At 38.9% G+C, this 27,653-nt stretch overlaps 1 protein-coding gene across 8 annotated transcripts in view; it reads right to left on the reverse strand.

Annotated features, from left to right (window-relative positions):
* LOC102193674 (neurexin-1a) overlaps window positions 1–27,653 on the reverse strand; it is a 259,420-nt gene that overhangs the window by 20,526 nt on the left and 211,241 nt on the right. For 7 of the 8 annotated variants that reach the window (XM_013911867.1, XM_013911865.1, XM_013911862.1 and 4 more), the window contains 3 exons: window positions 22,380–22,551; window positions 16,534–16,623; window positions 14,794–15,113 (listed from right to left, as the gene is read on the reverse strand). In XM_013911867.1, coding sequence (XP_013767321.1) covers window positions 14,794–15,113; window positions 16,534–16,623; window positions 22,380–22,551 — 582 coding nt within the window. The remainder of the gene's footprint in view (window positions 1–14,793; window positions 15,114–16,533; window positions 16,624–22,379; window positions 22,552–27,653) is intronic. The other variant, XM_013911868.1, reaches the window with a different exon arrangement.

Here is a 27,653-nt window from a genome sequence, read left to right on the forward strand (position 1 = left end):
AAACACAAAGCATCACACAATGTTTAAAAGACGAAAGCCTCAATCAGTGCAGTAGACACTTTACCCCCGGGCCACAGACCAGTACCAGTCCGTGAGTCATTTGGTACTGGGCCGCGAGAGTTGAGGCTCGGGTGTGAAATTGATGGTTTTCAGGGTTTCTATCGGTTTTCAGCATTTTGTTTTTTTTAATCGTTTTTTATCATTAACTCGGTTTCCCTGGGTCTTTTTCTCTTCTTTTTTTGGTACTGGTACTGGTTTTTATTTTGTTGTATTTATCCGCGACACCGTAAAGGCCGGACATAAATTGTCGGACATAAACCGGTCGGTGGTGCATAAAAGGTTTTGGGACCTCTCCTTTAGTGTATACAAACAAAAAGCGTATCCTAAAGAATCTGAAATCAGTATTGTCTGCATGATCCTGCTCACAACAATGTGCAATTATTTCCCGTGCTCACGCTGACATGCTTTTACACTGACAATGGCCTGCTAGGGTCCATAACTGGCCAGAGTTGTTGTGTGCACAGACTAATTGGGAGGAGTTTGTTGTCCTAAGCTTCAGTCTTGCAGCAACACATCATTAGTGGCGCAGTGAAAGAGGCGGAAGAAGGCGACGGGACAGCAGATAGAAAGGCCTCGTAGTTAGAAATGGGATGAAGAAATTACTCCCCATTCTTACATTGAGCCCAACGCACCTAAAGGCTCAGTTGTTCAAAACTACACAGTATAAAACTCAAGTAATGGCTAGTACTCTTTGTGATCCAGGCACATACTCTGTATTTACCCATGGCAGATATCACACTGCAGCAGCAGGTCTTATCAGAACGCCTGATGACATCCAAGTATCTAACTTAGCACCCTGGAACTAGGTCGATGTTGATGAATAATTTAGTCCCAGATGCTCAATAGATTCCAACTGAATAATGAAGGCGTGTGGGCCTCTCAGACTGTGAGTTCAGCTCAGTGTATTGCCTGGCCTTCGCCCACACTCTTCCTACTGCTGGCCTGCCAAGCTGTCAACCTCGTGGACTCACACAGATACAGACTCGCAAGGCTGAAAGACAATGGAATGGCATTATCACTATTGCAGCTGTGCAGCAAACACTGGTGGGATAGGTACTGTATAAATTCTGAACACCGTGTTCCTGACATCTTGATCTTTAACAGCTATTTAAGAAAGGCGCTGACACAAGGGTTACGTGGTGATGCCACAGTTTGCCACCGTGCCTCACAGTACAGTGATGAACAAAAGAGAACAAATACCTAAGGAAAAAGTGAGCTGTTTATCGATATACAAAATGGATATAAAAATATACAATTCATTAAAGTTTTTAGGCAAAAGTTAATTTTAAAAATATATCCCATCCTCATAATTTTATGCTAAACAAAACCGGCCTTAAAAGCAATTCTGACTTTTTTAACATCACCTAATTTAATGAACACAGAATCAAAGCGTCACATCGTGTAATTGTTCAAAGTGATAAGCAGTAAATCGAGACTTTATGCAATGGCTTTCATAATTCTTTTAAATGTGAACAAGATTTGTAAAGAAAAAAAATCACCTTACAGGACTTTTTAACTATGGCTTTGATTTGTTGTATATTCCATAATGTAAAAAATGGCCGTGGTGGTAAGCTGCATGTCTTTCCTTGCTCTGTTTTGAGACGCTGTGCATTTCTGAGAGAAAGGCTTTGCTTTACTTAAAACGGAGCAGCTGCTGCTGCAACTGGACCTCGGGCTGAGTAAGGGAGTGTCATTAAAAAAAGAGTGGTCAGAGGCTCTCCCGTCTCCTCCCCTGATACCCACATGTTCCTGTCTTGCCATACATCTTCCTCAAGGCTTACAACGCTGCATCCCAGACAACTGAACAAGATGCTGGGAGGCAGCTTCACCCTCCTGGTGCATCCACCGCGTGCAGTGTGGAAACACGAGTACAGCGTCACACGGAGACGTGCACATATTCTCAGTTAAGATGAACTCGGAATAGGGATTTAAAAACTTTTATTTGGTTATTATTAAGGCATGCATGTTAGTGTTCTCATTGCATAAGGACAGTCAGGGGGGATGGACATATTTAGCTACTAGAAAAGCAATGAATAAGCGAGCAGTGGCAGGTGAACTTGGAGTTCGGTCAATAGAACTACAACAGCTTCTGCTGTGTAAAATACAGGCTGCATTTACGAGAGTGATGTGCAGGAACACGAAGGAGCTAATGCGTAAAGTGTAAAGGTGTACAGTACAAGACAGTGTAGATATGAAGTAATTACAGAGCTGCTTTAAAATGTACACATGCCTCTGCCCTCATTAAACATACTGCCTCTCAGGGACCCGAGAACACTGCGGTGAGATGACTCCTTTTAATGTGGCTGCTCGAAGGCACCGCTTTGTAGATATTCCTCACCCCCCACCCCAAGGACCCCGTTCTGCTTATTTCCCAGAAACAGTCATCTGCACGGCCCTCAGAACTTACCGCAGCGCGTGATATGGCTCAGCCACCAAAAAGAACCAGGAAAGTTGTGGCTGCGTGGGAGGAGACATGAAGTCCATTTCCCAGTCAGCGTCTGCGTCACACTCTCACCATGTCAGTCACTGACTCAGAGTGAACCATGTGTGACTGGTGCCTAATTCATCCCCCCCCCAGACAACATCAGACATCCTGCACGACGTACGATAAACAGTTGATATTTTGATTCCAATTAAACATGGTGCTTGTTTTTTTATTACTGGAGACGTATAAATAATGTGCACACAATATGGACGGATGCCTGTAGTCAACTCACAGCGCTGAGAGAGCGCATATTGAGCTGCTGCCATGTAGTAGACAGCTCCGAGCCGATTACACGGGAGAAGGCTGGATGCCTTCTGTTAGCTACATGCTCTAAATGATAAAATCTTAATATGATATTCATAAGACACTATCTGCTGCTATCTGCCTCCTACGCTCCCCCCTCATGTTCTCTCATTTCTTCTTTCTCCTGCCTATGCATAAACAGAGCTCCATAGAAGTATATTACATGGTTGACTTTGTGCCTCCCCCTTATCCTTGCTTTCACACTTCTCAGATAAATGAAATCTGTTTGCACTGAAGCATTTTTCCCTCTGGATGCCCTGATATTTTCGTTATCTGAAATCGAATCTGGAGCTCTGTGCGTGCCTCTACCTCGCCTTGGTAGTAATCTGGCCTGAGAGCAGGGAACTGCCCAGGAGGAATATCATACACTAAGGATAAGCTGAGGAATAAGGGAAGCATAACAATTACCAGAGAATGGCTTGTAATCACGGTGCTTTCTATCTAAATGCTAACCACAAATGCTTGTGATTGTGGGGAACGTAGTTTGTTTCAATCCGAAGAGACCATACAATTCTTCATTTTCATGTTTTCCTCAAAGTCTAAAAATAGATGGCAAAACTAAGCGTGTGCCTGTTTTGAGAAAGCGATTGCAGGAGTGGGAAGAGATACGCAGCTTGGCCACAAATCACTGCCTTCCTGACTTTACCTGCATCTTGACATGCAGTCCCAGTCCCTCGTGAGGTGACAGGAACAAATTTGTCATCCTAATATAGATGCCATCATTGCTGAGATGAATGTACTGAGGTCTAATTCCCAAGTGTAACGTTTGCAAAAACATGACATGAGGAAGGAGGAAGAGCAGCTTTGCCCTACAACAGCACACCAGGTCACCTGTAGCTCCCAGAGAGCATCACCATAATCTGATTCTTGTATTCCAGGTGGGGATTTGTCATTCACAAAGGGGTGAGCGCGAGCGCTACAAGCTAATGAGCGAAGCTCTGGTTCGGCACAAAGGAAACAAAAACCACACTGCAATAAAAATCAGGTGGAAATCGTTTATGAACTCTCTCAAGCACAATTGATTTTTCATCACTAATCCATCCCTGCAGCAATGCTGTTGTGCCAGAGTTCAGGACTGCAATTCATGGCTAGATTTTCTCTTAATAAATTATCAATTTTTTTTTTACTTGACCTGTCATTTCCTGCAGCTCTCGGCTTGTAAAGACTTTATAGTTTGCACAATGACTGCACACAAAGGGGAACAAATATCTTGAGTCTATCAAAAGATATCATAGCGTAATGGAAATGTAAAAGCACTTCTGTGGTAGTTATTGCACTTTGTCGAGAACAACTCACACAGAACATCACATCTTCTTTTGTGCAGATTAAAACATCCAAGATTGGTCTTTTCCTCCCTCATTTATGGTATTTAGCTTTGAGTTTCTTTTACATACACAAGAGTATTATCAATCTTCTGATCTTACTCTCTCAAAGAAAACAAACAAATCTAGTTTTCAAAATGTTAAACTCTTACTTCAAATGAATTTACCTCCTTCCCGAACCAATTTCTCCATTCTCCATTGCCCTTTGTCTCATGTCCACTTGTGTGACAAGCTAAAAGGCTTTATCTGCAGGCATGCAGCGTTCTTTATTTTATTTCTGCAGCATCTGGAATTTGTTTTATCTTAATTTAATCTGGTAATGATATTACTTCATATTGTGTTCCAGTCCATCCCTAAACTGCCTTTATCGTACTTATCAAGTGCCAAGATGGCTGCTCCCTGAACACAGCTAGCCATCTAGAAATTGAAATGTATACATTATGATGCTAATCTAACGCTCGCTATAGCTGTAGACTCAATTACCAAACCGTTATCAAGTTTGAGGTACACTGCATTTGTTTTATACACCCGAAAGGAAAATTTACTGGCTTCATCCGAGGACAGAGGAAGCATGTGATTTCTCTTCGGTGAGAATGAAAATGTCAAATTTGACTAGCACTACTTGCATTCATTAATAAAGGAGCTTTTATGGATGCGCGAGCCAGTTTGTGCCGAACACTTTCTATTTGCTTTGAGTAAAATTACTTTTAAAAATAGAGGGAGCACTGCATAGCTCGACGAGCAGTTGGCACAGAGCTCGTGTTCATTAATGTTAATGTAAACTAGCTGATCTCCGAATCTTGCAGGTGGGGGCAACACACTGTAGGACAAATTTGTCTCTTGTGTACAACAGTTTGCCTAGGACTATATTCTGTATACAAATCATAAAAGCAAAGGTCCTAAGAGACAACAATGTGGTCTATAAAACAAGCTGTAAAGCTGTCACAAGAGCCAGCCTTTAACAAACAACAGAGACGACATTCACACTGCGTAGGTTTCATTCTTGTCTTCCAAACTGTCTTAGTGGAACAATCTGTATTTCTCAGCACTGCTGGCAGTTAGTGTGAAACCTGCAAAAGTAAACATGCTTTCTTTTTTTCAGTCCTTTAATAACGGCACAATGATAAACTTGGCTGAAACAACTTTAGAAAAAAAAAACAAATTCCAAATAAATCATCAAAGGAAGACGCGACGTCCTGTCTCAGCTGGCTAATGTGACGATCGTCTTCCTGGTGCAGTCGAGCCTGTCTCTGCTGTCAGCTCTCGAATAATACAAGCATTCATCAAATCAAGCCAACACGTGTCGACAAGCTGGCATGTACCCCCGATAAGGTGGACTGGATCAGTGAGTCACATGGACTCTACAACACAATGTTGAAGGGCAGTTTCTATAATAGCCCCTGGTGAGCGTGAGATGATGGATATGGTCTGTTGCTGGGAGTGAACGTCACAGGGCTCGGGCCACTGCAGGTCCACGGCGTTACCTTCTGTGCCATCTGTCAGCACTGGGTGGGCACAAAACCATGATGGGGTCTGGGGCAGCGCACTCCAGGGCCACCAAAAAACAACAGGCAACTGACTTTAGGGAGAAGGTGGGGGAGGTCAGGAACACAAACAAGTGCTGCAGAGGAGAGCTGTCCATCTCCACATCACGTGTTCAACCTAATTCTGCTCTCGTGAAATCATTGGAGTTGTATTATCCACTAGTGCTTTTCCTTTTATTCCATAGCAGGTGGTGGTAGCAGGATTTTTAATAAGATATAGAAAAGATAATAAACTTAGAAAAATCAATAGCGCACCTGTCAGTGAAGTAAGATCTTTGATACCTATTACTTTATCCTCAAGCTTATAGTATCTCGGTAGCATGACGGTCAATCCCATATATCTGCATTGCAGGGGAAATCTTATCCCGAGGATGTTTTCTTTCTCTGAATAATTGAACACAACCTTACAGGGCGCTGACACTCACACTAAACACTGCAGTATGTTTGTAGGTCCATGAGACAGTTTGGTTTAATATCTGGAATGAAATAAGACTCATCCAACATGGCTGCACTGTTGCTGAATAATCACTCTCGTTTATTAATGGAGAACATCCTCTGTTTCCTTAGTAACGTCTCAGTTCTCTATGCATGTGTCTGTTTTTCTAATTGAAAAGTGCACAAATGCAAAATTTAAGGGGGGAAAAAAGGGTTGGCTGGTTTTCATTTTACAATGAGATCTGCCTCTAGATGAGTTGAAGGAAACAGTTCCACTTGGTTAAGAAAGTGACAAACAATTCCCGATACAAATATGAAAAGGAAACTAGATAGAAAAAAATGTAATTATTTTACAAATCAGTAACTTCCCATTTGTTTCTACCCAGTCTCGAAATATCAATAAAAGAGAGAAACAGGCTCTGATTAGGTATATTGTGTGAAGATGTAATTACTTTTCATAAAGATTTAAAACTTCAATGAGCTGAATTTTTGTGAAAAAGTCATGCGTAATATCTATCTGATACTGTAATGATAATGCTTTATTTATATTTATATATGTATACAATCCATTGGCAGTGGATCCACATGTGTAGCATCCCTACATCTGTTTGAAAAAAAGCTGCACGAATTTTTAAGTATCTGTTGTATGAATTTACTAGTGCTTAAAGAAATGTAGCTTAAAAAATAAATAATATCCCATGTTTGACATTAATTTTACAGTAGTTGCACTGTGAAAACCCGTCAATCAAAAGCAAACTTACTATGCTGTTGTCAGCGTGTGCTGCTCCGTAACGTGCGAGAGACAACTGATGACCTCATCCCTTTTAGAGAAGACGGCCAGGATAAAAAGCAAAAAGGCTGATTTCATAACAGGTAAATGGACCGATTACCTACTTTGACTATACAAATGTAATAATCTCTAAGTAAAGGCTCTGTTTTTACAGGCTCTGCTTTTTTTCTATTATTCTATTCCCACTTGTTGAGTGTGTTACTAAACCTTAACTTTAGCACTGCTTAAGAGGACATACCAAACTCAGTTTAAACATGTTATATTAAGTTATATTTATACAAATATATTCACGTTATAGTTACATACAAGTTATTCATGCTATGTAAAATGTAAAAGTGAAATTACATTACTCTAGTATTAGCAGCCTTACACTAGCTCCCCGTGCATTAGCGAATCTAATATAAAGTGGCATTGGCATTGGCATGATTGTATTTAAAGTCATGAATGGACTTGCACCTGCAAATGTGGTAAATAAGTGCATCCATACACAATTTTGGATAGATCCTTAATGTCTGCTTCCCAATCTGTACAAAACCATTTTGTACTTGCGCTGTCGTTATTCCGAGACTCTGGAATAATCTCCCAAATGACCTGAGACAAGCATCAACTGTGACTGTCTTCAGGTCTAAGCTGAAGACAAAGCTTTTTTGTCAAGCTTTCAGAAACTGCTGATCTTTGAAACTCTATGTGGAGAGAATATTAGGAAAACTTTATTTATTTTTACTATTTATTGTTTGCTTGTATTGTATAGCACGTTGGTTTTAAGTGTGCTATATAAGTAAAATGGACTTACTATATGCCAGAATAGTTTGAATTTGTTATGGAAAGAAATGAAACAGCAACAGTAACATTATAGCAGTATATAGTGTTTTCATAGTGCAATGAAGTCTGTTTCAGTGTAATACAAGTCATGTTTTCCACTGAACAGTGAGCAGTAATCAAATTCTACACAGCTGCAATTCTTCTCTTAAGAAATGCTCAGACATGATGTTCCACCTCCGTCTTCTCCATCATAAGAACAGCAACTGTTTCTGTTTATGGGAAGCTCCAAGTGACAGCTTGTTATGGCTCTTGTTGTTTATTCTTTGTTATAAAAGACCAAAAAAAAAGGAGTGGTAAGTGACCTAAAAAAGTTTAATTTTAATACTGGAGCCACATCAGCTTCATTAGTGCACTGAGAAAAAAAAAGACGACACAGTGAAATACTTTTTCATCGCCGTTAACTGGACATTTATGATCTTAAACTGGGATGGGAGCTGTAACATGAAACTGTGCAATTGAACTACTGATGACAAATTTCAGACAATTGATTCAGAATGATACCCATATTAAGATTTATAGAGACTTATTCGAATTTATATAAAAAATGTGAAGGCAGTTATCATGTATCTCAAACTAAATGAAGACAGAAGAACAAGATTTAGCATCATTTGCAGGATAATTAAAGAAGCACAATCTCAATCAAACTCCAGACGTCTGTCTGAATAGGGACACATGCGTGATTAGTCTTAAATCTTGGCTTTAAAGACTTATTCTAACCTCAATTTGTAAAACAATTATTCCTACCAATATAAACCACGTGGTGAGGTAGTATAAAACACAATAAAGACACATAGCGCAAGGATGTTAATTAAATAAAAGAAGGTGCAGACTGAGCAGTCATTGAGTAGTAAGTTACAGAAGATTTTTCACCGCAAGATTTTTGTGACACTAAGGTAATTATAGTGTGTTCTGTGAGAGTCAGCAAGGGAGGCAAGAAGGTAGCCAAACACCGCACTAAAGGTGTAGCAGTGCAGCATGTCAAATCTTCGATTATCCCTGAGAATTATAGCGAGGTCAGGTTTTGGCCCCTTGTCTCAGGGACCAAGATAAACAGAGCCACTATAAGCCAGTTCAGCTGGAACTGAACCATGTGCTGTGAGTGCAAATGAAATGGCCCACACAATGTGTTTTGAATGTTCCTCGCTTCCTCTGAATGGCCATTACACCCACCTCACCCAGGGTTAATTCAGAAATAGTGGGGGCAATTGGCTATTTGGTGGCAATGATGTGACATACTGGCCATTCATTCTCCCTAGGAACAGGCTATAATCTGCATTTCTTGATTTTTCACCAGCAACAAGCTATAAAACTGAAATTGTACAATGCAAAAAGGTTATGAAAGAAACATAGCAAGCGTGAAATGTCATATGACATCTAAAATTACTGCTATGTTTCTGTAAGGTTTTCCCATATCTGATATTAAAGGTCCCTAGAGCAGAAATTTAAATGACTTGAGCAATCCTGTGAGTTTTCTTTTAGCGCCATCATTAGGTAAAAGTTTTCATTTCTTTAGGGGAAAAGCTTAACATCTCCCGTATGGCCTGACACAAAATTAGTTCTTATAATCATGGATGCCAGACAGTGTGTCCTACTTATATTATTATGAACCTTTTACGTTTTCTCCATTTTCTAACGTATGCGAAAGGAAAAAACAAGCTTCAGAAAATTGAATCACCATATGTAAAACCAATAGAAAGAAACTAGAGGTTCTTTATACCAAACTGAAGGTCACATATGTATAACATGGCTTTGAACTGTACATATTTCTGCTGGAAGATTGTGTCCTTGTGTCTCCCCTGCAGCCATTACCAACTCTGGAGGATGTTGCTGGAGGACAACATTGGTGGATAGTGGATGGCAGCCCCACACTAGGAAAGCTTCAGAGATTTATATACATATGCACTGGCCAGGGTTGATAATACAGAGCGGTGCAGGTGAGGATCCATCACTGTCACAAGCACTCAATGGCTCTGGTAGATAGCAGTATTTATCTTTTTGTTTCCCCCCTTTGTTCTTTTTTCTATTCTTTTCTTTTTGGAGCTGGTAGGTAAATAGCATTCAGTACTCAGTGGTTTGAATGAAGCATTAACTAAGTACGAATAATTATTTCTTATTTAAGATGCTGTTATATCCCAAACTGCCATCAGACATATTTAAATGTTTTTATTAAGGAGGAGATGATACTGAAAAGATCTAATTTACAAACACTGAGCAGTGCCTGACCACTGGCTGCTAGTTTTACCTTTAGACCTCTGTGTGTGGGCAGCTTGGGGTCAAAAGGACATCAGTACATATAAAAACATACGTGCACACACACACACACACTATATCTCTTTTTTTCAATCTACACAAAGTTCAGCTCTGTTCAGTAATTGGTGGAAAGGGTTAGGGGACTGAGTGGGACAAAAATGAAGATGGATTTAAAATAGTTCAAATCTGACAAGTGAAAGCTGTGCCGTTGTTTGCGAAAGCTTACACAAGTTCATTACTGTTTAATTGGATGTTACCAGGCACCACTGCAGGGAGCAGACACTTTATCAAAACACGACAGTCCAGTGCTTACAATCAGCTCCCTTCCCCTCACAAGCCACAATCTGACACCCAAGCGTTTAATATCTTGGTCGGGGAAGCTCGTCAGATTGATCGTATGATCAAAATAAAAACAAGATCATATCTGGTTCTTTTGTACTGGAGTGGCCCTAAAATTTGTATTAATCCAATTACGTTTTAGGCAGATGTAAAATTTGTATCACAATTAAAATAACAATTCTGACTCATCAGCTTTTTTCCCATGGTGAACTTCTTTCCTGATTATGCCAGTGTGCTCTAAGACGATAATAGCCGTGTTAATAAAGCAAGTGTGGACACCCAGTGACTTGAGAAGAATGACTATAATGTAATGTTACCCATAAGTCAAGGCCTTCGGCATTCAATCACCATATAACCCCAGTCAAGCATTTTTGATAGGGCACCTGAGAAGACAGACCCTTTAAAATCATTATTATAATGACCACTAGCAGGATCTTCCCCCTAGGAAGTAACCAGGGCGAGGCAAGAAGACACACCCTAAGTCTGCAGAGCCGATGTCACTGAAAGGTTTCACTGTGCTTGAATTTTCACAACATGTGCACAGCAGGGCTGCATGGCCGAATACAGACATTCTGTTTATTAGGCAGGTATTGAGTATGAACGACCATATGAGGTAAGCATAAGACATTATAGTGATAACCCTAACCCTGTTGAGCTCTCTTGGAGAAAGTCAAAATAGACTGTTTTCTTTCTTTTAGGAAAAAAAAAGTTAATAAATAGTTTTGACCATTAATTAGTTTAATTCACATTCTTAAGCTGTAGCCATTTATTAATAATCCAGTCAAATAAAAAAAGACTGGATGGATTGCACCATCCTAAGTTACATTATGAAGGCTATTGCTGCTACTTTCCTAAGAAATTTAGTGCTGTAGGTTGCAGCCACTTACAAATCTAACTACACTTTTTTGTGGTTTGAGTCATCACTTCGCATCGCTAGGCATGTGTATAAAAGGTCTCAGATATGTTTTTCTTAATATTTTGGATCCAACTGCTCCTTTTGACAGTCTGGCCGGCATTTTCCAGAGCACCTTTTTCACCGAGGTTCAGTGGTTATAGCCTGATACTGCCACTGCCTGCGTTAGCCATTTTATATCCACTGGGACCTGCCATACTAAAAATGTATGTGTCCCAGTAATGTGAGGCTCTTAGGATATAAAAGCATTCGGTGAATTGCATTCGACATCAGAGGGGAGATGGAACAGCTGGACAATGAATAAATGCTGACTATTCAACAGAAAGGACAGTGAATGCACCATCTCTTTTTACTGTAGTGTCCTGAGACAGTAATGTCGTACCGCAGGAGCTCGCCATAGGAAGGCTGTCACATTGAATCAAACCGAACGCGTTGACATCTCCCAATGCACACATTTTTGCATGCCTCATTCATCTCTCCACCTACATCGCTGAACCGCTCTTTAGTTGACTTGACTATTTTCTTACTTCCAGTCCTTCTTTACCACCTTATAGGTGAGCTTGCAGCATAACACGATGATACAATGCCTGTCTCTAAATATGAATATGCATCACCACTAATCAACCTTAAGCCTTGCAGCCATACTGTATACTTTTAAAACAATAACAATAAGATGATCTGGACACTGCTCAACAATAATAACTATACATCTACTTTCCACAAGGTTAATTGTTATTGATAAAAACAGTAAAGCAGAATCCCATTAACAAAATAGCATAATGTCAGTTATCTATGTTTCCAGATGCCTTGCACATAATGCCTGTCTTTGTAATTTGCTATACTTCTAATTTGTCATGGTCCTTTAAATCACCTTTTTTAACTCCAGATGAAAAGGCCAAGGAAAAAAGGGGCATCCATCCTATCAAGGCTATTCCTTTCTGCCAATCTCTTGGTTCCTTGGTGGCAATTTATATCACCGCATGGAGCTGGGATATAATTATAGTCTATTGTCTGATATTTCACCTGCATTACATGCTATTGCAACGGTTCAGGAACCATGCTGAGTCCGAGAGAAAGCCATTCCACGCGGATCAATATTTATGATTGTATTATTTGTCAGCAACTGCGGACCCTTGCACAAACTATTATGCCGGTCTCAGGTCAGAGAGAGTTAGGTGACAAGAGGTAATGTATAATCTTTACTGCGCTAAGTCGAAGGTAAGGTGCATGTTATCTGTAGGAGTCTGTCATTTCATAAAATGAGCAGTGGGTTTAGTAGTCTGCTAACGTTACAGAACAGCGTGATATTTTAATTTGCTGTTTGATTAAATATAGCTGATATTTCGCAGTAAAGAGCTTAATTTTGCTTTCACAGATGCATCAACGTTAAAGGTTAAAGGCGTTTTCACACTAATTTTTAGATGAAGACAACAATAGGCCTAATGTGAAAACTAATTAAATGGGTTTCTTTTTAACAATGAAAGTCATCACTGTTACACTGTGAAGGCACTCAGACGTTTTCTTTTAAAATAGACCGAGGCATGCGTCTATTAACTGTTGTCTCAGTGAAACTGTGAAGACAGACAAGTTATACAAAGAGGAATTAAAATCAAATCATTTGTGTGAAGATTTTTCAGTGAAGTTAAATCCACCACTCCTCGGGATGCTATGATCTCCCTGTACCCAACGCGACTAATCCAAAAATTATTTTAAAATATATTTGTAGCAGCTCTGATCTAAGGGATGTTTTAGCTTACAGCAGCTATGCATGCTTTTAATACATCTGACCCTCAAATTATTTGAAATTTTGACAATCACTTTAACTTTGCATGCATTCAGTTCATGTTCCACCCAACCCCCCTTTTCTTTTTTTGCTGTGAGCGTTTAATATAATGTAAAATGCCCAATTAATTTTGAAAACTATCACAGAGTAGCTTTGGCTCAGTTTAAGCACATTTCTCCAATTAGTGAGGTGAGGCTTGCTGGCTTTTGATTGTTTATACAACTTGAAACCGTCCCCTGGGTCACGCTGCTTCTAGTTTAGTTTTGTACCAACAAAACATGAAAGCATTTCCAACGTTCCAGTCTTGTTTATGCTGTGAAAACGAAATACAGCCACTGCAACTCTTCCTTTTAATGACCTATATGAGAATATATAGTAACATGTATTGTCAATTAAGCAGGTCTTCCAGAATCACTGACATGGCTTTTAAATTCAGTCCAATTTAAAGGAGAAGACTTAAATTCCCAATTTACATTTTTAAAACATCTATAACACATGAGCAAAACTGGGCCCGTGGGACAGAATCCACCAGTTAGGGGCAGAGAGCTTTGCAAAACAGGCACACTCACACTTTCTTGCTTACATTAGGAAAATATACAGTACATAATTTGTGACAATAAATAGAGCAAATAGCTGTCTCTTAACTGTATATCATTCAATCCTAGACTGTGTCCATCTTAGGTTTTTTCATGTTAGTCCGTGTTTTGTTTTGCAGCTTGTGCATAATACTAATAATAGGATAAGACTTCTTGGGGATCCCCACAACATCAATCTGCTCAGCTTACAGCTAAGAAAACACAAGATGAAAAGGGCCACAGCTAGCCAACTGAAATTTCAAATTAAGAGTGAATGGATTGCCCTTTGATAAAATAATTACACAGTCGCACCAATCATTCACAAAATATACTTGGCAAGGTTGTAGAAAAAATACGAGTACTACACAACTAATGTATAGTAAATATTATCCCAATTTGTTTATTTTATTTGGGTATACAGATCTGTACTCTAACTCAAGTATAAGCTAATGCACAAAGAATGCAGCGGTCATAAGAAAACACAAAACTATGTGAGTGAATTAAAATTCATAAATATGATGTGCATACTTGATGATGTGGATAGTGAGTGAAACAATGGTAAAAGTATTCTAAAAGGCATGACAGTTCATTTTTCAAGTGTTTTTCATTTCCAATTCATGGCTGCTGATGTATTGTGAGGCGTTTAAAATGCAATGTCTTCTGTTTTTGGCAGAGACTATGCAAGAATGGTCTGATCACCACTCCACTGGATAGGACACATATTTCGCGTTGCATTGTTTAGTCCCACATTGTGACATCTGAGAAGTAATATGCTCCAGCAGATGCTGCACCACTCATGCAGGACCGATAAAGATGATGGAGGACCTCAATGATGGTTATCACTGTAACACAGACACACCTCATGGGGCCATATCTGATTGCAAACAGGAGCAATGCTCAACAGTGTGTTGCAGCTCCCAGTTGTGAAACAATGTGCTTATTTTCCCTCAGTTTTTAGGGCGGAGGCCTCAAGGAGAAAAAAAGGCATGACGGGCGGAATAAAACGGAGCATTCTTCACGTGGCTGTCACGATGAAACGTACTATATTAATCCAGGATGCGCTTAACTTTCTATGCATTACTTTGCATTGAGAGCATTACAATAAGGATCAAACAGCGTATAGACATGGAAAAGAAGAGACTTGAAAAAGAATTATTTAGAAGAGATCTTACTTGCTGAGGCTCTCGTGGTGTTGTCAGCTTTACTCTCCTGCTGGACGCTGTGGTGGTGGTGATCTCCATGATGGATGTGGATGTCTCTGAGCGATTGGCTGTGGTACTTGATTGTGGGGTGATAGAGGAGGGTGACTCCCCCACAAGCCGCACACTGCCTTGGATCCTTATATTGGGATCCCCCTCTGCGGCCATGTTGAAGACCTTCAAGCCATTATAGTAGAGGCCTGAAAGCTGGCCCTGAAAGGATCGACTGCGATCTCGCTCCCAGCCCCCAATCTGTATAGTGGTTTGGCTGTTGAAGATTGTAAGCTGTCGCCCTGCGGGAAAACAATGTTACATATATACAAGAATGTTGAACTGTGGACTCGGCCACTTTTACAAAGCAAGATAAAAGAACAGAAAGACTGATTTTTTTGCCCAGTGGCTAATGAGAACAATAAATTACGGGTTGTAGAGCAAACCCTGTTAATTTATTGTAGTTAAACGATGAGATGCCTATGAAAAGAAAAACATAAAGTATAAACACAGGATATAGAAAATCAATGTAGCTTTGCTAAAAGGTCAGTCTAATCTGGAATGGCATGGAAAAAAAGATTAAGAAAAAGTAGCACTGTTATGGGAATGCAATAGATTTAACTACATAAAACATATGATAACATAATCTTGAAAGGACTAAATGGATCATTTGTTTGCAGGAAATTGCCTGGAAATAAAACTGAACAAAATTGGATAACAAAGCTAAAAAGATATATGTAACTAAGTTATCTTTCAATTTTTCTTCAAATTTTAGCATTTATGGACCTCGAAAGCATGAAAAAAAGAAGAAAAACAAGAAAGCTTCATGTGTGGCTGCAGTCTGTGAGAAGTGGACTGGAAGGTTCTCACAGGAGGCAAGAGACACTTCACTGTTATTGTTCATCCTTTTAGCAAAAGCAACCAAATTAAAACAAACAAACAAAAATAAAAATGGTTGGAAAGAAATGAAATTTAAAACAGAACTTTTTATGACACAATTTCAATGGAAAACTGAAAAAAAAAAAGAATTAATATTAAAAAAAAAAGCAGAACGCTAATTTCACATTGAGTGAAGATAGAAATTAGGTATTTAACTACAAGAAAAAAAATAAAGAAAATCGAAACAAAAAAACAAAGCATGCACTCAGCTTGTTTTATGTTACAGTTCCTTGATCTAAAGTCCTGCATACATATATATATATATGTATATATATTTACAATATATGTTAAAGGGACTCAAAATGCTGATGCCAATTGATATTGCACACTATTTATCTTTGCTAACAGTTTAATCAAAATAGATCAAATGACACTAAAGTAATGTGCTGTACTGTAAATGCATGTTTCAAAAGTGTTTCAAAATAACACTTAGCAACGAATGAACAACTGATGTAGAACTTTTAATTTGTAATTTATGTTTACAGCAAAAAGCGACATGAATTTATAGACATTTTAAAAATGCTGATATTACTTCAGTAAGTGGATTTATATTCATATTTACAGTCCCTTTAACCGTAAGTTGACAATAAACACGTATTAAAAAAAGCTTACATCTATAAAATGAATACATTATTATAAAAAAAACGAAATTTAACTGTTCAAATCATTTTAATTTTAAAGTTTTACTGAACATTTATTTTTAAGGTTTATTATTTACAAAATAATGCTACAACTTGGTTATGATCAAATTATTTTATTTAAAATTTTAATCAGGTTTTTTACCTTTGTCGAGTAGCCATTCGTCAACTACTCGACCAAGTCGGTATGGGATTCGCTGTCTAGCAATCGCCAGGCGTTCGTTATCATTGTTGCCTTTAAAGTTTAAAGAGACATTTCATTGGTTACAATCTGTAAGGTCAAAGGTTAAATATCCATACTTAATGCTAGAGCTATACAACTGCACAAGGTTTTTATATTTAAAAACGTTTTGTATGTTTAAAAAAACAGTATTAACTAAAACATTATTTGACCAAACTTCACTCTTTTTATTTTAATTTTAACCAACAAATTAGGCCTATATTAATTGAAAATAAGAGGACTAGCATATAAATGTTTCATCTAAGTTAATAAACCTATGTTAAAAACCAACCAAAATCACAAATTTATACATCCATTACAATATCTTTACCCAATATTTCCATCCCCATTTATCATTTCCCTCTGTTTTTATCTGACTTTTAAACTGGTTACATTTATACAGCTTCAAAAAGGAACATCATTTGAATTTATTATTAAATAAACCGTTTATGGTTTAAAGGAGAGAACCATTTAACTTTCACATATTACAAATGCCCACCCCATTTATAAAAACACTAATTGACAAGTAATAATAAACTATTTGCCATATAAAACCTAACAGTAAATTCTCTAACGCTTCTAATCAGAGAGAAATCAGAAGACAAAGTAGATACATACACTGTAAACCTTCAAGAACATGGCTTTGACAAAAGCTACAAGTCATAAAGAAGAAAAAGTCACAAGCTTGACCGAGTGTAGCGTCGCATACATGTGTTTCAATGACAGTCAAGTGTTTTTAGAGCATAAAGTCAAATAAGTGACATAAATGAGAAAGAAGAGCTACAAAAAAACGACACTCTGTATTGGAGGGGCACTTTGGCATTAATGAGGGCAAACTCTGCATCACCCTTTTGTCAACGCCAATAACCTCTCCAGAACAGAAGACTTTCAGCAAAGTGGCACTGTCTCTGAGTGCTTTTCCCCTGGTATTGTCTGCTGAGATTGAATTCAGTCAGCCCCATTCTTCTGGCAGATTGACAATGTTTGTTCCATCAACTATATTAATTCAGTTCTGGCAGATAAAAGATCCGGTAGCTAACAATGATTCGGTGGAGAATAGCTTCTTAGAGGAGAGGTCTGCTAAGAAAAGGAGGTAACCTTGTAAAAGACGCACACCTCTTCTAATAAAAGATCTTATAAGTAAGAGCATACATAAAAATATAGTTTTTAATCACATCAGCTTGAATTACTGTTGAAGACCAGCTAAACAAGAAAAAAACCCAGTTTGAATCTTATCCATACCCCTAATGAAATTTGGTTGCGGATGACCGTGCCTGGGTGGAGCACATAGCATTGTGAAGAAGATTTAGCAACACTTTTCCTTTATGCTGATTGGACAGATACAGTCCAGATTACAGCAAACCCACACAGGAAGGTAATGGGTAACATTTGATAGGACTGGTTTAGGAAGGAAGATGAAGTTTGTAATGGACAAACTCTCTTGTAGAGCACATACATCAAGTTTCTGCACTTTTTCTACATTTTTCTTAAAAAGTATTTTAAACTTGTAAACTTGCAAATGCATGTCAACTTCAATTTGTCATTTCTTGTGAAACTTAACTGTGACTACTCAAATTGTTTCACTAAAAAAAGAGGACTTAATGAGCTCCTCGAGAAGTCGTGTAGTGCAGTTTTTAGCATACGTCACTCAAGCAGGAGTAAATAGCGCATTTGTTGAGTCAAGCATGCACAAACGCAGACACAGCTGTGCTTCCTATCACTTTGAATGTGATAAATTAATGAATAATTCTTCATTGCTGTTGCAATGGAACATTTGAGGGCTTTGTCAATTCCTGTCATCTCCATTTCTTAGTCATGGGGTGTTGGTTATGTCACCTCACCATTCCCTGCTACTCTGACACCTCATCTGAGGAGAGGTCAGCATCAAACGGGGCCCTGGAGAACATTTATCCTACAGCTGTTGCGAGGACAGCGAGGACATCTGAGTTTAGAGTGAAAAAGAGAAACACCTATTAATACCTTCCTTTTTTAAATGATGTTCATTGATTAATGCTCATTTCTAACTATGCTATATAAGTTACTTGATGGTTGCAGTATGACGTGTTTTTGATGTATTCTAAGCTTTATTCAAAAAATAGTTTTAGTATAGGCTTACATGTTGGTGTCAGAGTTTTAGCGCAGATGACAGTTTGTTGAAGAAGTATGCAAGGAAACTAATAGAAAGGCACAGAGGAGTGTCAGCTCCAGGCGCATAGATACCCAAGAAGCACGCACACATATTCATGCACACTTATCCTCACACACAGCGTGCCACTGTGCCAAAATCCTCTACTTTTGTGCAAAAACATGCTCCATTTTCAAAGACGGCTGCGCTTTATCTGTTTGGCTACGTACCCCATGGCACACTGAGTCTATCCTTATACCGAGGTTAATTAAGTGTGCATATAATCAAGGTCTGATCGTGTATTGATTCCCACTGTGGGACACCGAAGTGTTAAACAATGCTATCCCCTGGGCTTTGATGCAGCAACAGAGCCCATTCATCCTGCCTGTGAGCGGCGCCTGTGACTGCTGCTGAGTGGTGATTTGGTTTGGTGTGGGACAGCCTGGCTTATCTCCTCTGCCAGACAGCAGCGATTCAGCTGAGCCATCCCAACCGACCTGCTTTACCCTCGCTCGCTTGTATTCTTTTTTTTTTTGTTAATAAAGTGGTCAGATAAGGTGGGAGCTTTATCTCATTACAAGCCCTAGGACACTCACCACATTAAATGAACAAATATGCAAATGCTTCCTCTGTTCATGGAGCCGGGAGAATTAAAAAAGAACAAAAAAAAGGAGGAACCTACACAAATCGCACTATTATTTTTATTATTCTGCCCTCCCTTTTCTCTAACTGCGCTATTTTTTAAATATCCTCGGTGTTGAGAGCTCGCACAATAGGCTCAATAAGCTCACGGATAGAACAAAGGTAAAACCAGAGCAGATAGGACGGGGCTTTGATGGATAAAGCTAACCATCCTTCCCTTGTATCCCATAAATCAGACTCCACACCACAAGCGGGAAAAAGAGGACAGGGGGTGAGATCGACACGGAGGCAGACGTGGACAGATAGAGGTAAAAAGGACAGGAAAAGAGCGAACTCGGAGCTCGGGAGAGTGGAGTGAGAGACGGTGAGCTCTGTAAGTGCACCACGCTCTGATAACAGTAAAAGAATAAGGCCAGGGACTTCTCCATTATCTTTGTGTGCAGCGTGTGTTCATTGGGTGCTCCGATAGGACACTGCACTGTACCCTGCAGGCCTGGCAGCACCATTGTGATGGTATTACTTCCATGGCCAAGGCTCAGGAGAAGGGGTTGATTTTTTTTCCTTTTTTTTGTTGCTGCTGAGCCTTTTGTGTGTGATGCAGAATGAAGGCAGGGACAGGAGAAAAGAAGGAGAGCTAAACTACAACAAATAGTCGCCTAGTTGTGTGTCTGCATGTGTATTTTGCATTTTAGATTCTAATAATTGTACTAAAGACTTTTAATGACCCATAAGTATGCAGTACGAGACTTTTTAATGAGATTACCAGGGCAGCAATAGAGGCTCTGACGAAGCAATTATTTCCTTGCTTTAAGAACGATCGCTCCCTCCCCTATAAACTCCTCCTCTCTATCTTTCTCACTCTCTAGCCATCATTTTTATCTTTGCTGTCTACTCTTATTATAATCATTGTTGATCTGTGAGTGGCCTAAGAGTGGCTGAGGGCTGCTATTATGAGTGCGTTAGAGGCATACATGGATACTAATCAAACTACAGGCGAGCTGAGAGAATAATAGCTTTGTGTGCTGGGGGTGCAGGGAGGAACTGCGCAGTAATTGTGATTAGATGTAATTAGTCTGCAACGAGCTTAATAAGGTAGCTGGACTTGGCATTGTCACTGACGCATGATTGGTGGGGATGAGATAGGTCACTTTTCCCTGCAGCAGTTATAACTCATCACTTAGCATAACAGGACAGTCTTGTATCATTCTTGTGCTTTTCTGCATTTTCTGCAGTACTGCACGACTTTCTACTACCAAATATGTGTTGTAATGTAATGTACATTGTTGAAAAATGCATAGCAGCAAACCTTTGTCTGTATAATATCACCACTGATGTATACTACAACAACTACAACAACAACAACAAGTTGTTTTCGCCAACTTCTTTGAATTTATCTGCATGACATGAGTACGAGTATGCATCATCAGGCTTTCGCTGGTCTGCGGGTGTTCGTCGTTTGAAGACTGAGACGGGATGCGGGAATTTAACCCTGCTGTATATTCGGCCCTATCCACAACATGTCAAAAGCCATTAGTTTCTCTTTTCCACCTGAGGCAAGCAGGGAGGGTTGAGTCCAAGTCATAAAAACCATCTTTCATTTGGATGAATGCACTGGTCATAGCTAAAAAGGTCACCAAACATTATGCAAAAGAGGAGCGACAGGTTCAATTTGTCTTCTGTTTGTCTGGTTGCCCACTCATTTTATGCGTGCTCAAAATCTAACAAATGTTTTGCATTTAGTGCTGCAGTTTTTTCTCTCATGGGAAAAAAAACAAATAAGAAAACAACAACAACAACAACAAAAAAAACCACTACACGTGTCCATACAGTAATTTTGCTGTTTGCATTCTCAACAGTCATTTACGCACTCCTTTATTCATCTATAGCTTTTGTCAAAGCCTTTAACAAGTTAAAAATGTCATCAAGTTCAACAACACAGGCAGAAGCATCAATATCTGTATATTCTACTCTATATTCTGCATACATTCTACACAAATATACCAGTGTTGTTGAGTTGTTGCTGAGTTAGATTACTACAGATTTCCTCTCACAAATGTGTTGACACAGAGATTGCTTTGTTTTTTTCCCCCAATCGATCAAAAGATTCCCTCACAACATTGAGTCCACAGTATATTACAGCATCAGTAACCAGTAAACTATAAAAGAAAGTGCCAGCAAAACTATTCCAGTCTTATAATGTTAAACTACTAAAATACATTACTCTTTTTCAGTTACTAAATGCCTATTACACAGGGCAGTAATTACCAAATTCATCCTCTACTGTCATGTAAACTGTGTTTATGAGAAGTGTTACACAATTTAAATTATTAGTAACACTATTGGCCAGGAAAATTAATCCGGCTTGCTTTTAGTCTGTGAGTAATTGTAGTGTATGCTGTGAAAATTATTAATATCAAATTGTATTTTTATGGCTAAACAAGATGCTGTAATGAAGCTGATCATCTGGTATTTAATTGTGAGTAAGCAACAGATTTACTTTGACAGTGTTATTACAGGTCCGTCTCCCCGGTGACCTTAATTCAATCAATCTGCTATATTGGCAGACACATAAATACTGAAACCGCACACAATTACTTGCTACAAAAAACTGGTAATTTGTCTGTGGATTGTCTAATGATTTGGGTTACTGTGAGTATACACTCTGCATTGACAATTAGGTATATGGGGGATGTAATGCAGACATGTAGACAGGTTGGGTGGTTGCACTTGTAGGCAGACATATAGGAGTCTATCAGCCCTCAGGTTTATCAGATTGATGCACCACAAAGATCAAAGATTTCGTGAAAAGACAACTCAACAACACTGGTGTTTACTCTCAAAAGCTGCTGGAAACCGAAACATAAAAAGCAATTAAAGCACATGCCAAGTCAACATAAGAACATCCTAACAGATAAGGCTTTAATAGCTTGCTTGATAATATCTGGGTCATTTTATCGCCTCTAGGAGGCGGCAGATGTAATTAAAGGCAAAGTGGGTGACTCACCTGTGGGGTAGCGCTCAATGACTGGCAGGTCATCCACCTGCAGAGTGGCATTACCCCCACTCCTCGTAAACTTCACTATATGGTACTTTCCATCATTTACAAACTTTGACGTCTCCTCAATATTAATGTCATCTGTACCGACATTAAATACAACGGCAATGTTTCCTTTCTCCTGAAAAGAGAAGAACACAAAAAAACACTTTCTTTTTTAGTAATCAGTAAACATTGTTGTGAACAGTATTGCTAAGGGACTGTAGCGAAATTAGAGCAGGTGGTTTCAGGAAAGGTAGAGAGCTGTGATTTTTATAAGACAATCAGGCCAGTGGCCTATAATTCTTTAAGCACTTTCACTTTTTATAATGAATTAACACTAACTACTTTATAAATGAGTAGTGCTATGAGAATCCAGTAAAAAGAAAAAATATTTTAAAAAAGTATCAGCTGAAATTTTTCATTGTACATCAGTATGGACTAAGAAAACACAATGAAACTATGAATGAAGTCGTTAGCATAGCTTTTCTCATAAAGGGGTCATCTGGTGTACTTTTCAAAACGTGCTTATTGGAACTTTTGTTAGCTCTGCATATACAATGTTTAATATAATTTAGTGTCTGTTTATTAAACTACAAGACCTGCTGGGTTGACCATAAGACAGATTACTGTATGGCTGTTTGGATTATTGCACTGGCAGCCGTATCAACACAACATATGTGTTTTTCTCGGATGTGGTATCACTCCTGGAAGTTGCAGTCTTCGAAAAAAAAAAGAAACAAAAAATAAAACACAAATATGTGCATTGTGTCTTTTGTTGTGTCAAAAAAATCACTTCAGGCAATTATAGGGTTATTTGTTAAGTTTTCCCTTGAGCTGCATATGCTGTGTGCTGGCTGATGCCCTCTGCACGATGCTGACATCTGGTTTTTTAAAGTACAATAAACATGCAGTATGCTATTTATTTCATTCACCCATACATCCATCGCACAAACACATTCAGTCCTGAATGATATGACTGATTGTGAGCCCTTTGTTAGACTGAATCAGTGCTTGAACACTGGCATCTTTACAGTGACTTAAAAAAACTTAAGAGCAGAAAAATCAAGCAAAAGTCTCAAAGGAAGTTTTTTTCCAGCTTAGCCACAGACTCCTTCACATGATTGATTCACGTGATGCCTATCTATTCTAATAAGCTTTGTTACAGTTCATGATCGAAGTCCCTGAATCCTACTGCTTAATCCAGCTAAGATGAGAGCATATGTTGGTGCAGCTTCTCTCTCTATGCTTAGGAGCTGCAGTGAAAGGAGCATCTGGTTGGAGGCTCAACCTACTGTAGCAGCACAGCACTCTGCATGTCATTATCCAGTCAGCATAGCCAATACTACACTGCATCCCTAACGTGCCCATATGCACAAACTGCTTTTTCAAGACCCCACCCACACCAGTGCACACACACACACACACAGACACACACTCTTACAGAGCCCAGATGCCTTAAAGTGCAGAATGAGTAGAGCGTGTCTCAAGAGCCAGGAGCTAAAGTGCAATTAAAACCATTTGTAATGTGTCACACCACGTTACCAAAACTAGGACAATTGTATGCTTTGTAATGTAATTTCAACAGATTATATAATCTAATGCATTAAAGCTACAGTAGCAAAACAATTTACTGACTGCTTGCAGGCCTAAACACCAACCGAGAAAAAAAATGAAATCTAGATGGCAACAGCGACACCAGCTCGTCTCGGGTTTTTTTTTAGATCTCAATGGGTGTGGGGATGATCTTTATACACTTGTTAGTACTCAAATCTTGTGGTAGTTGTAATCTGTCCTGCATTGCATCCTCTTGAAAGAATTCAGCAAGAGTCATAGAGACTGCAGGCCCTCAGCAGAGCTAAATGTAGCTAGAGAGACAGGACATACAAGACCTCTCGCTAATATGGATATTACTTTATTTTAAGCATATAGTGTGAAATCTAACATGAAACTAGAGTTTTTCATTTCAAAGGGGCGAGCACGCACTCAACAGACTAATTCTGGAGTTTTTTTAGTGTCATTGCTCTTAGAAAAAGAGAGACAGAAAAAATGTTTTAATGGACCGACCAACCCAATTAAAATCCTTCTTTTAATAGCCTCCTTCAATTGACTTCTAATGCTCCCCATGGTCTTGTTAATAAATTTACTGCATTTAGTCACAAACTGCCAACTCAAATTTCCCATAGCATAAAAAAAAAGCCTTGAAAGAGATGAAGGGATAGATGAAAGCGAGTGGAAGACAAAGGACCGAAACCACACCATGAGATTTTGGAAGTCAAATGTCAGATAAAAGATAAGAGCTTGAGTATTCAAGCTGAGTAAATGGAGAGCCTTTTTGACATGGTGTCTCCCATATTAAAGTAATTAACTTTGACTGTTATTGCCTCCGCCTTCTGAGGATTTGCTTTACCGCCGCTATTATTTTTTTCCCCCAAAATAATAATGATGCATTACATTTCAGCATTTCTTAAAATTCGATCAACTCAGACAAGCAGTTTCTCAGTTTAGTTCAGCAATGAGAGGAGCCTAATCCTGCTGCTCTAATAGGGTGCAGGCTTATGTCAGATAGTGATTGATAGCTGCTTACATAAACTCAACCCATTACACCCTGCAAAATTTTGGGGCTGCTCACTTGGTAAGTGCTGCTCCCCACAGGGCTGCTCCCCTAGGGAACATACTGTACGGTGCATACATCTCACATCCGAAGAACTCAGCCCTGCCTGACACTCGGCACGCCGCCTTGATTAATTGCTCATCAAGCTGCAATAGAGTTTAATTAACTGATGAAGTTGATCCACCATTCTCCTATAATCTGCTCTTTTTTATGCTTCTCATCCTTTCAGCTGGAGGGTGGTGGAATAGCTTCAGAAATACTCAGGGTGTCAGTTTCTTGTTAAAACTCCCCATCTGCCCTCATTTTACCACCACCGAGATTCTTGCAGCGCTAACCATAAAGCTGCAAAACACTCTGCAGACCGACTCGTCTTTATCGTTATTTTTTCTAAAATTTTCAGTAGCACGGAGAAGCATAATTCTTCTACTTAAGTATGTCAACAAAACCACATTTGAACAGATATATGAGAAAACCAATAAAACTACCTTAATGGCGGCTTAGATAAAACTTACTTAGCGGTCTTGGTAACAGTGTTCTCATAAATAATACAGTGATAAATAAATAAACCATATTTTCCCATTAATATTCCCAGTGAAAGAATATAGTGTGTTGCTCATAATCAGCCTGAGGATCAAGCAGATCAGGCAGAATGATCCGCTGACGTTTGAAATAGTTTACTGAAGTGAGTTTATTTCCCCGACCCACGTAAACAGAGTGAGAAGTGACATTTGAGATGGTGTTGGGCCTCCTCTCCCATCTCGGCAAAAATGAACACCGCGGTGTAAGCCACCCTAATGTTTAGCTTGTTTATGAGTCATTCACGATGACAAGCATTGTGCACCCGTCACATTTCATATCTCACAAGTCTGACGCCACGGCACTGCAACACATCTCCCTTCAGTGCACATGTCTACGAGGGCTCCGCTGGCAGGTGGGAGAGCACCTCCGTCATTCCCTCGCTGTGTCAGATGTGTGTACACATGCTGAGGGGCTATTACGCTATTAATGTAGAAGCTAAATGTCTTAATGCAGCTAAGGCAGGCAGCCTGTACTGTTCACCTTATCTTTTAATTACCTCTGAGTCTTGGCTTCTCCCTTTTTCTTTTTTTTTTTCTTCTCAAAGCTTGGTTAATGAAATTACACAAGTAATGGAATAATTAGGAGATAGAAAATGGATTTTTTTTCCTTGAAGCATGTGGTCCATATACTTTAGATTATGCAATAATTCAATGATATACCTGCATTTATGGATCCAACATATACAGGCACACAAACAAGTGTATATTGAATGACATACATTATTTTTTTAGTGCTGTGACTTCACAAAAAAGAAAATGCTGTAAATACACACATACGAAAAGGAGATTTTATCCTGGTAGAAGCACCGTATGATACATTAACTTCCTAATATCTCAAACAATTTAATGACGTTATGGACTGTAGCAAAGCAATTATCTCCAGTCGGGCCTGCATATTCAATTTTATTTTATGCTTTGATCTTGTGAAAACCTCTTTGACTCTCTCTTACAGAAACACACACACACCTTATATTTTATCTTTATCTATCTTTAGAGTATTTATTTCTATTTGCACAAATAGCCTGATGTGCAGCTGCTAATATAGTGATAAAAACATGATTGACACTACCAATCACACATTAATATCCCCAAATGGAAACAATTATAAGTCTATTAATCAGATATTATTATCTAGTAATCATATTTTATACAATAATAAAATCAATAAATAAAAAAAAACTTGACACTTATTGATAATGCATGATGCATACTGTGTGATTTTCTGTATTTTCATTATGTTTATCGGCTGTGTGTGTGAAAGCTAAGACACTGGGCCTCACCGTTTACATTTACACTACTTCACCTTAAACCAAATGCAGGAACCTGATTTTCTGTTCTCCTTACATCTAAATACCACTGCACCGCACTTAACAATAAATCACCAGTGTAGATGAAATTAAGAGGCACAGTGCATTAAAAATATTTAACTGCCTTGATAAGGAACTACAGCTTTGCATAATTTAAACAAAAAGGATATAGTATACCACTGTGCCTGGCATAATAAGGAAAAAAATGTGTTAACCACCTGCATGGCCTCACAGGCATACCAATTTACAGTATATATTTATAACAGAGCTTTCTGTATAAAAAAAAAGGTGTAGGTAAGAATATACATCCTTCTTATTATCTCCATTAACTGTGGATACACTTCCTAAAGGCTCGAAGATAACATTTGGAAGCCTATATCTAAGCTTAATGTAAGCCAGTGGAGTAAATGCTCTTAGATAGCTTCTAAAACTTGAAACAAAGTCGTTCTGCAAGGTTCTCCTCCCCCTTCATTTAACCACTGCCTTAAAGAATCACCAGTGTGGCGAGGTATAACTGCATTGGCTGGAAATTGTGTTTTTTTCAAAATCAAGTCCGCCAGCTGAAGTGCCTAATTATCTGTGAAGTTGGCTTGAAATTGTTTCCATTGCTAGGAGTCTCTATCAAGCCGGTTTCTGTGGGATAGCTTCCCAGTTAATAAATCATCAAGCCAGCTCTAGCAGTGGCTGAAAGGCGCGTGCTGAGAGAGTAGCAGGAGACATACGGCTATTGTACAATTACAAGGGA

This window comes from Pundamilia nyererei, unplaced genomic scaffold, assembly GCF_000239375.1.
Source record: "Pundamilia nyererei isolate P.nyererei 1_Seehausen unplaced genomic scaffold, PunNye1.0 scaffold00073, whole genome shotgun sequence".
In the NCBI taxonomy this organism is placed as follows: Eukaryota; Metazoa; Chordata; class Actinopteri; order Cichliformes; family Cichlidae; genus Pundamilia; species Pundamilia nyererei.